This window comes from Chamaea fasciata, unplaced genomic scaffold (assembly GCF_029207755.1).
Source record: "Chamaea fasciata isolate MVZ Bird 193981 ecotype frontalis unplaced genomic scaffold, bChaFas1.0.hap1 SCAF_12, whole genome shotgun sequence".
NCBI lineage: Eukaryota > Metazoa > Chordata > Aves > Passeriformes > Sylviidae > Chamaea > Chamaea fasciata.
In genome coordinates, this window is record NW_027094097.1 from 4,495,594 (window position 1) to 4,504,867 (window position 9,274).

A 9,274-nucleotide genomic window follows, 5' to 3' on the forward strand; every position below is an offset into this window, starting at 1 on the left:
ATTTATAGCATCTCAAGCCATAACTTATCATGTTCAGTGTAGCAGAACAAGTTTCATACTACACTTCTAAGAAGTGAAAATGAATCTTCTATTACATCAAGCCACACACACAAAATCCATATTTCTACACTATACTTAAATTGTGTATAGATGATCCTCTGGATTTCATTCAGATGTCTAACAAAAGGCATTCTTTTTTCTACAGAATATGCATCTATTTGATGAAGTTCATCTTCCAGGATAAACTTTAATTTTTTTATTTTTTTTTTATTTTTAAACCAAGAAGTCCTGAGTATTGATCCTCTCACAGAAAAACCCCAGCAGTACCGTAGATAAGTAAAAGACTTTTCAGGGGAAATGAGATAGAATGAAGAAAAAAGGACAGTCTCTTGATAAGATTTAAGCTTTAAGCTTCCAAAATCTACTTCAAAAAGGAATATAAACCATGTAAACACTATCCTTGTATCACTAAATACAAGTTAGGATTACACTCTTCAAACTTAGTACAGTAAACAGATTTATAAAAGTACAGGATTAGTAAATTCAAAAAGACTGAATATGTAACAGTCTGAAACACTACCACAGTATCTCTGAAGTAACATGTTGCCTTAAGAGGGAGGAATTGTTCAGAGGAAAATGAGTAGGAGAAAGGATATGTAGACTAAAAAATGCAGAAGGCTGGAAAAGCAATCAAACTAAGAAACAAGTGACCCATCCTAATTATCTCTGATAGCAGATGCTGCCAACAGATGCTCTCACATTATGCTCCAAGTACAGCTGTGAGAACCAGAAATAGATACCAAAGATGCTAAACTCAGAAAGATGCATCCCTTGCACCTTGAGAAGAGATACTTGAGACAGCACTCTAAACTGACAAAGCGTGGTTCTTCCAACCACCTCTGCCTTGTGAAGCAATCCAAGTGTACACCAAGCCCTTTTGCTTAGGCTGTTAATTTTCAGGCTTCACAGGCGTTGGCAGAAAAAGATATCAAGGGTTATTAACAGATGCACTAACCCTAAGAAACAGTTTATTTAAGTCATAGCTATAGTGTGATGACAGTTACATTGCCTTGCCTCATTTATCTTGGCTAGTCAACAGAGCTGTGCATTAGACAGTAAAAGTTATGGGGGGGGGGGAACCCAAAACATTTTTAGCAGTCCAAAAAGTTTTACATTAGAAACAATAAAGGAATTATAATTTACTTAAGTATCTCAAGGGTTATAGCTCTTGGAATTTTTTTCCTGATGTAGGTTCAGCCTCCAAGTGTCACAAATCATTGAAGTTTGATTAAAAAACAGCTCTATGATATCTGTATCTGTTCAGACATAAACCTAATAGATGGAACAACCTAAAAGACCAGAAGAGATCTGCACATCAGCAAGTTCACATAAGTATAAATAGCTTAATGCAAGTGACAACTTTCTGATCCTTTCAGGGTGCTAGAAATCTCCAAGGGCTATGCAGAGAATTCACTTTTTCAGAGCAGCATCCAGTTTCCTGGGATCTGATTAATTTAAGGTTCTACAAACTGCAAGAGTACAGATGTAGAAAGGAAGAAAACATCTACTTACTCCAGTCTTTGATTCAGTGAAAATCCAGTGCTGATATTTGCTATAGTCTTTGTCAACAGCCAGAAAAAAACACCACTGAGGTGTTCTGCCTTTCCACATGGCAGATATAATTCCAACCACCACCAGTATCGTTTTTCTTCTGGTTTTTACACTGGCAAAACTGATGTAAACTAAATAGGCAAAACTATAATAATCTGGACTCAAATGCTCTTAAGAAAATAATAGGCCATCATTTACATTCAGTGAGCCATCACCAAAACAAAAGTAAAGTATGAATTTCTAGAATACACAACTTTTTGTAATTATCCTCAAAACAATGAGAGCAAAATTAGTATAAATCATATTTTCATGATTTTCTAGGTTCCCTTTAAGAAACAGAAGGAGAGAAATGACACCACATCCCAACCCCAAGAGCCTCTGCTTTACACAACACGAAATTCTTACTGGACTACAAAATACAATCCAGGCTCCAGTACCAGTGAGCTGAACACAGATGGCAGTGCAGAGAGCGCGGGTCCCTGGGGAGCTCACTGATCGAGTCACTCAGTAGCTCAGAAAGCTTTCGTTTAGCAAACAGACCAGTTCAGTTAGCTCTGTAGCCCAGCTGGGCAAGCAGCAGGCAGGGCTGTGGGATCATGATGGCTGATCCCTGGATGTCCCACAGGACACTTACAACCGGCAAAGAAACCCAATCTTTCAGCACTACTTTTGGATGACCATTATTTCGGCTGTTGCCATCCAGTGTGCGATTGCTGCCGCTGGAGCACGGCCGGGTCTGGTCTGGCAGCACAGCAGGGACACCACCGCTGCTGCTGTCCTGTCACAAAGGACATCCATCCCTCCGGGGCCACACCGCTCCTGCAGCAATAAACCCAAGGGATGGGGTAAGGGGTGATGCGTGGGAGCACCTCACACCCCTTCAAACAGAGATACAGGCCCCACAGCCTGAGGCAGATGGTCTTCGTGCCCCGGCGCCATCCTCCTGCACAGAAACCCTGACGAATTGAAATTGCCTGTGTAGGATATTCAGCCTACTGCTCGTGCCTGTAGCTTGCAAGAAGAGCTTTGCCTGGCCCTGCTGAGGAGATCGCAGGTCAGTGTTGCTGGCTGGAGCTGTTTTCAAAAGCAGCCTTTAAATCCGTGCACTGCCATGGCTCTGGCAAGCGCCTGGGCCAGCAGCCCGGCCGTGCCGGAGCGCTGGTGGGCGACTGCGGGTGTGAGGGTGCAGAAAAGGCCCCCAGTGAACAAGTGTAGAGGCCGATTGACCCGGGGCTGTCTTGAAGGAAGAATGTTGTATCTTCTTTTCTAACTTTTATTTTCTGCCGAGACGCACATATTGAACAGCCGTCTCAAGTCATGTGAGGATGCTAGGAGGCGCAAAGCAGAAGAAAAACCCGCGATGCTGCTGTTTAATAAATAAAGTTCAACGCAGCCGTTGGACAGCAGCCACCGCCGAGCCGGCCGAGCCGCGCCCCTTCCCTGCCGGTAGCCAATGCGAGGCGCGCTTGCTGCGGGCGAGTAGCGCGGGGCGTTGTTGCGGGGCCGGGCCGGCGGGGCGGTGCGCGGGGCCGCGGGGAACGGCCCGTGCTCGGTGCTCCGCCCGTGCTCGGTGCTCCGCCCGGTGCGCGCCCCGCTCCGCCCGCCCGCCCGCCATGAACTCCCTGGACCAGGCTGAGGGTGAGTGCGGCCGCTCGGAGCGAGCCCGGAGCTGCTTCTTCGGCGCGCCGGGAGCCGCCGGCTCTGCGCCCGGGCTGCCCGAGCGCGCTGCACCGTCCCTGCGGAGCGGGACGAAGCGGCCGCGGGAGGCCTCGGCTCCCTCTGCACCGCGCTCCCGGCGCTCCTCCTCGGCCCAGACAGGCGAGCTAGGGCGGGGTTCCGGGGCCTCCTCGGCGTCCTGCGCTCGGGGTGGGCTGTGCTGCTCCCGGCCGGCCCGCAGAGCAGGGCCCGCGGGAGGGCCTGCGCTGAGGGGCTGCTGCCTGCCCTGGGAGGAGGGGGTGCCCGCCGTTCCCCTTCGGTGCCGCTGCTCGGCTGTCGCTGATGAAAATCTTCTTGTGCTGTGGGAGCTCCTTGCCCGCTCACGGCTTTTTGCGTTCCTTACAGCTCTAGAGCCCCACTAGGCGTTGCACTGAGCCAGGGCTGCTCTTGCATTTGGAGAACGCGACCTCAAGTAGCCCCTTCTTGTCTGGGGACGCTTGGTGGTTTGGGTTACAAGTTCCTTGGAGTTACAGCTTACAGGGTGTCAAAGCACTGAAAGGAGTTTTTAGTGTCCAAAGACTGGTGGAGATTTTCAAAATGGACCAGTGTTTCGGAATTAGCAGGTGTTTTGTAGCTGGCACTAGGACTAGGCAATGCCGACAGAAACCGATAGTCCGGCGTTGTCAGGGCTTTGTTGCTATGCTTGTGCAAGCTGAGGGTTCCCAGGAGTGTGCCCTGCCAAAGGGATCAACTCAGAACGTGCAGAGTTGAAAATAAGTTTAAACTTCCATTTTCTTTTCTCTGAAAAAGTTTTTGTTTTTGGTTTTTTTTTTTGCGTATTTTGTTTCCATGATGTCTGCATTATGTGAGTGTTTTCTGGAGAGCTTTGTTGTCACTCGCCTGTTTTTATGCCTTCAGGGTGCTGTTTCTCAAATAGCAGGTTTTCGTGTGGTGTCTTGTGTTCCCCCTCTCGCTTCAGTGACTAGTTGGAGGGGTTTGTGCTAGTCAGGGAACAGTTAATTAGCTGTAATTGCAGGCAGTGGTTTAACTTCCCCAGAAGGGAAGTGGAGGACAGGCCATTAACTACCGTGTTCTTGGCAGTAATTAAGACTAGTTAGCCGCTCTGTGGCTGAAGTCAAGGTACTGTAATCTTCCCCCATAAATTCACCTGCAAACTACTTAGGAATAAATTCACTGTGTAGAAAACTGCTTTCATAGTGATCGTAATATATTTATTTCCTATAAGCTTATTCTTTAATTGCTTTATTGTGATAACTAATGTAGCAGTAGTTGGAAGTTGAAGTTCCACGTTGATGCAGACAGAGACGTTAGCTGAAAGTTAAGTTGATCCTAATTAAAACTTAACTCCAGGTAGAATTCTAGCTTTAACTGGAATGTTATCAAATATTGACCTTGTTGAACAGAAGTGTAAATCTAACCTGGACTTAAGGTGAAACAGCTCCTTGGAGACAATTAGGAGTATCAACTTGAAATGGACTTAACAGCAATTTCAGTGGGAAGACTGTGGGAGAATGACAGTAATAAGAAGAAAGATCTATTTTTAAAAAATAAAGATTGGAATAAGATCACTGGAGTAGTGTTTGCTGTGGGATCTTTTGCATATGTGTGTCTACATATCATGACACTCAACGTTTCTACAAAACGAAGTCATCAAAGCCACACTGCTACAAATAATCCCTTGAACGGTGGCAAATGGCCAACTTTTTTTTTATTGCCATTATATTGATAGTAGAACGTAATGTTTTCCTGATATACTTAGTACTTCAAAATGTGCTTTCCAAAGATGTCTGAAATAGTGATTTGTCAGCTGTATTGATTTTTCTTTTTTTTTGTAAGTAGGAATGTTTTTTGCTTTTAGATTAACTGTACTTTTTACCTGAAGCTGAGTAAAGCTACTATGACTGGACTTCTACTGCATATAAAGGATCATTGCTTTGGTTTTCTCTGCCTGTTTAAGTACTGGGTGTGCATGGGGGAACGGTGAATTCTTTTTATCTTCTACTTTAAAATATGACTAAATAGATGAAGATCTAATTATGCTTGATATGCATCTTTCCCAGATCTCAAAGCTTTTGAAAGAAGACTTACTGAATACATTGCATGTTTGCAACCAGCTACAGGACGTTGGAGAAGTAAGTTTGATGTTCCAAGGAATAAACAGGAGTCTGTCTTTCAGGCTTGTTAGATTTACCAGAGTGTATCCTTCATTTTAGTTTGCCCAAAGAATAATTTGTGTTTAGACTTGATTTAAAATTTGTGGCATATTTTCAAACACTCTGCAACAAGTTAATACAGGATAATAAGCTAGTATTTTAGCCAGAGTTCAAAAAATGAGGTTAAGGTTAAATTGGCTCAAGGCTGAATTATTCTGGAAATACCTGAAACAGTAAGTTGTGTTTGTTTCTGTTTTATTCGGTTTTTATTATGATACTGAAGTTTTTTACTTCAAGACTCGGACTTCCCAGACAGTTGCTGTAGTTACTTAAACTACATATGATCAGGTGAGATAGTCCCTATAAAATTGAAGATCAAAAAGTTACAGCAGTGTGCAATAATGGCAGCTTTGTGATATAGGAAGGTTTGAAGAGGTGGGAAAGGCAAAAAATTCCACAGATATGCTGCCAGCTTTGAGATCAGTGGTCTGTGGTGAAAACACACAACTTTGTTTTGTTTTTGAGACTCTGCGGAGATTTTCCTATTCAAAGAATACGGACTTTTTTTAGAACATGTTAAATAGTATCTTTTCTCCTGAAAGGTCAGTTTTGAATGAAGGAATGACTACTTAGAAAGCAAGACCAAACACCACCACTTCAAACCCCCTTGTTTCAGAGCAATCAGATATTTCTTTGTAGTTCTGCTGAGTTTGCACACACCTACTTTAGGAATGCCTTTGGCTTCCAAAATCTCTATTTTCTGTCACTTATAATTTTAAAAAAAATACTGAAAACTTGTGAGCATATTCAGATGAGGTTTCCATAGCTGGTATTGTATGCAGTGGCTCATGTTTTTCCCAAATTGCTTGTTTTGTAATTCACATAAAAGAGAGACTTTCTATTTTAATTATAATGGGATGTGTAACCAATGTTAACTTTTCTTCCTGTTTTCCTGAAAAGAAGGTATTTATATGATGTAGAAAAGAAGCTCTATGCTTTTGATAGATCTTTTTCAACTTTCTTTTTGAATACTTATATATACATACATATATATATGTATGTGTGCATATATATATATACATATATATATGTATATATGTATGTATATATATAACTTTGGTTCCTTCAAAGGAACAAAGTTTTTACTTGACAGAATTTAGATCTTCAGATGTACTTGTTATGTCCAGGAAGTTTGTACAGAAACCTTAGGGTTTCACATATTGGAAGTTTCTTTGCATATGAAAATATGCAAAATATGAAATTTTTGCTTTCCATTTAGGAGCTTTTCCTCCCTCAAAAGTGAGAAAAGAAATAAATGTTGAAGAGTTGCTGCTGAAAAATAAATGCATTTAAATATGAGCGAAATATAATGTTTATGACTCTCATTCTTTTCTTCATCAGTGATTTTGATAGTGGTATCCGTCTGCACAGCAACTGGGGCTTGGAACTGGTTAATAGACCCAGAAACACAAAAGGTAAGGTCAGGCTAATGCCAAATGTGCTGTGTTCCGTAGCTTGGTGCTGCAGTCAGGTGGTGTATTGAAGACTGAAAGGCTAAACACATTGTCACCTGAAACTGGGAGGTGATTTTTAATGAAGCTATCAAGCTATCTGGAATTGTGGAAAGTGTTCTCGGGCAATGCCTGCCAAAATACTGTACCCTGAATGCTTATCTAAAGAATTGTTCACAAGTACTTGGAAATGGCTAGGAGCATATTTTATTTTTAGTTAAGTGATCTAGGCAGAGACTCTCTGTGTGTTTTAGAAAGTATGCAGTTGGACTAATTTGATTTCTTTCCTAGGTATCATTTTTCACATCACTTTGGAATCACCCATTTTTCACGATTAGCTGTATCACCCTAATAGGCTTGTTCTTTGCTGGAATACATAAAAGAGTGGTGGCACCGTCAATGTATCCTTTGATAATGTTTGTCACATTAAAATGTAGTTACTGCAGTTGTTGAAGCCTATACTAATACTGCTTTTTTAGTTTTTGCTTACTGTGTGTACAAGTGTTAGCTGCTTTCCTTGACACAATCCACACAGTATAGCAGCACGATGTCGAACTGTTTTGGCAGAGTATAATATGTCCTGTGATGATGTAAGTGTTAGTGCTTCATTGCCTAAACCTTGTTTGTTAAAAAAAAAAAAAAAAAAGAAAATAATTCAAAAAGACTCGTAGTTTGTTTTTCTGAACAGCACGTGTATATACCTCAGCAAATTCTGTGTGTCTGTAAAACTGCAATGTGGAATACTTAGAATAATTTTGTGTGTTGTTTTAAACTCTCCCTGTAACATTGAGCTTGAAGTGTAATTGTTGTGTTCAACTTTCAGGGTTTAAACTTTATTTTGTTTTCTGTCTTGCAGACTGGAAAATTAATTTTGAAACCTAGGCCTCATGTTCAATAAGGGCTGTCTTCCTTCATTTTTTTCCACTGCCATGGAAACCAAAAATGACCTTTTTTAAGGTAGTATGACAGCAAAAAATCAAATGGGACTGGTTGTCACTGCCTGGGAGTAAAAGTCTTAACACAGTTGACAGTGAAAGTGTGCAATATTACTTTCTTGAATATTTATCCAAATTCTTTGTTATCACATTATCAGTGCTTTTGCTACTTCTGATTACCTCTTTTTCAGTATTAGTGTCACTTTTTTACTTCAGCTAGAACAGAACATACAGGTGAAGTATGTTAATCGGCAATGAAGTTGAACTTGAAAATGAAACCTCATTTGTGTTACGTGTCTTTGTAAGCTATTGTAAATAGCAGATCGATGCCAATGTTCAGGAAAAAAAGTAATATCTGGTGTACGGATTCTCTCCTTCTCTTGAAGAGTATTGAAAGGAACGTTTGCCATTCTCCTGATGTTTTATTAGCACACTTCCTCATTACAGCTGTCCTTGTCTCCTGGTCACTCTTTTTGGAACTGGTTTAAAGGCTCGCAGGAAGACTGACTGTTTGTGCTGGAGAAAACTGGTCTTACTGTTTAAGAACTTTGCAAATATATCAAGGATCACACTTGTCAAGTTGTGTATATAGTGCACCAGCCACTTTCCTTGTGGTCATATGTAGTTCCTTGTTTGATCTGATTCAAAACACTTATTTTAAGATTTTAATTTTTTAAAATTTGTCTTAAATATGCTTGTATCTTCCCGGTTGTACTGCATCTAAATCCACCTGACCGTTCTGAGTGGATTTTTATGCTGTGATAGTCAGAATATGAAACTTGTTTTGCAAATGTGTAACTTCAGATTTGGTGAAGAAAATCTAGAGTGCCACAATAAAATAACAAAACTCGTTATTCAAAGTGTTAACAACAAGGCGTGGATGATATATGCATAAAGTGTAACTTTTGAATAGCTAAAACTGTCAAGTTTTAAGAGTTTAAGTTGTTCAAGGTGCCTTTTTAAACGTTTTGAACTCTTCAAATTGACTCTAACTGCAAAGCTCTTGCTACTTCAGTAACCCCTACTACAGGGTAGACTGGCTTTTAAAGGCAGCCTATTGATGTAACTTTGTCAGTTGTAACTTTAAGAATTGTCTTCTGGATTTTTTTCCAGTAAGTCTTCTGCCCATCCATTATTTTTAACTGCTGTATATTTTGTAGGTAAATGTGTATAAAATAAAATCTTTGTATAAACAGGTGTTATCTTCTTTTGTACTGTGCAAATACAGATCTCCACAGAACACAGAAGAACTTCAGAAAATTTATAGCTGCACTCTGTAACTTTCATACCGGACCAACATTTCCTGTATTTGATGTGGTTCTTATAATCTAAGATACTGACATCAGAGAGGAAACCCCTTCCAGGTTTCCATCCTCCAGGTCAATCC

The 9,274-nt window shown here is 41.1% G+C and overlaps 1 protein-coding gene across 4 annotated transcripts; it reads left to right on the top strand.

Annotated features, from left to right (window-relative positions):
• The first annotated feature begins 3,108 nt into the window (after positions 1–3,108).
• Positions 3,109–9,271, top strand: CNEP1R1 (CTD nuclear envelope phosphatase 1 regulatory subunit 1). Of its 4 annotated transcripts, none has more exons than XR_010722765.1 (7): positions 3,109–3,249; positions 5,349–5,420; positions 6,843–6,916; positions 7,244–7,353; positions 7,488–7,542; positions 7,809–7,909; positions 9,116–9,271. XR_010722765.1 is itself a non-coding variant. In XM_066194243.1 (6 exons), exons 1-6 carry the CDS (start codon positions 3,225–3,227, stop codon positions 7,848–7,850), a joined length of 378 nt encoding a protein of 125 aa, XP_066050340.1. In that variant the 5' UTR covers positions 3,109–3,224; the 3' UTR covers positions 7,851–8,486. The 4 variants fall into 4 exon arrangements, 2 of the variants coding, with proteins under 2 accessions (XP_066050340.1, XP_066050339.1); XR_010722764.1 differs by lacking the exon at positions 9,116–9,271 and adding an exon at positions 8,335–8,486; XM_066194243.1 differs by lacking the exon at positions 9,116–9,271 and having other exon boundaries at positions 7,809–8,486.
• Positions 9,272–9,274: the final 3 nt, after the last annotated feature.

Excerpts from the sequence above, each read along its gene's own strand:
- CNEP1R1 (XM_066194242.1), top strand. The coding sequence starts at position 3,225 with ATGAACTCCCTGGACCAGGCTGAGG. Across the intron at positions 3,250-5,348 it reads CTCCCTGGACCAGGCTGAGG|ATCTCAAAGCTTTTGAAAGA; the intron begins GTGAGTGCGGCC and ends CATCTTTCCCAG. Across the intron at positions 7,354-7,487 it reads AGAGTGGTGGCACCGTCAAT|TATAGCAGCACGATGTCGAA; the intron begins GTATCCTTTGAT and ends CAATCCACACAG.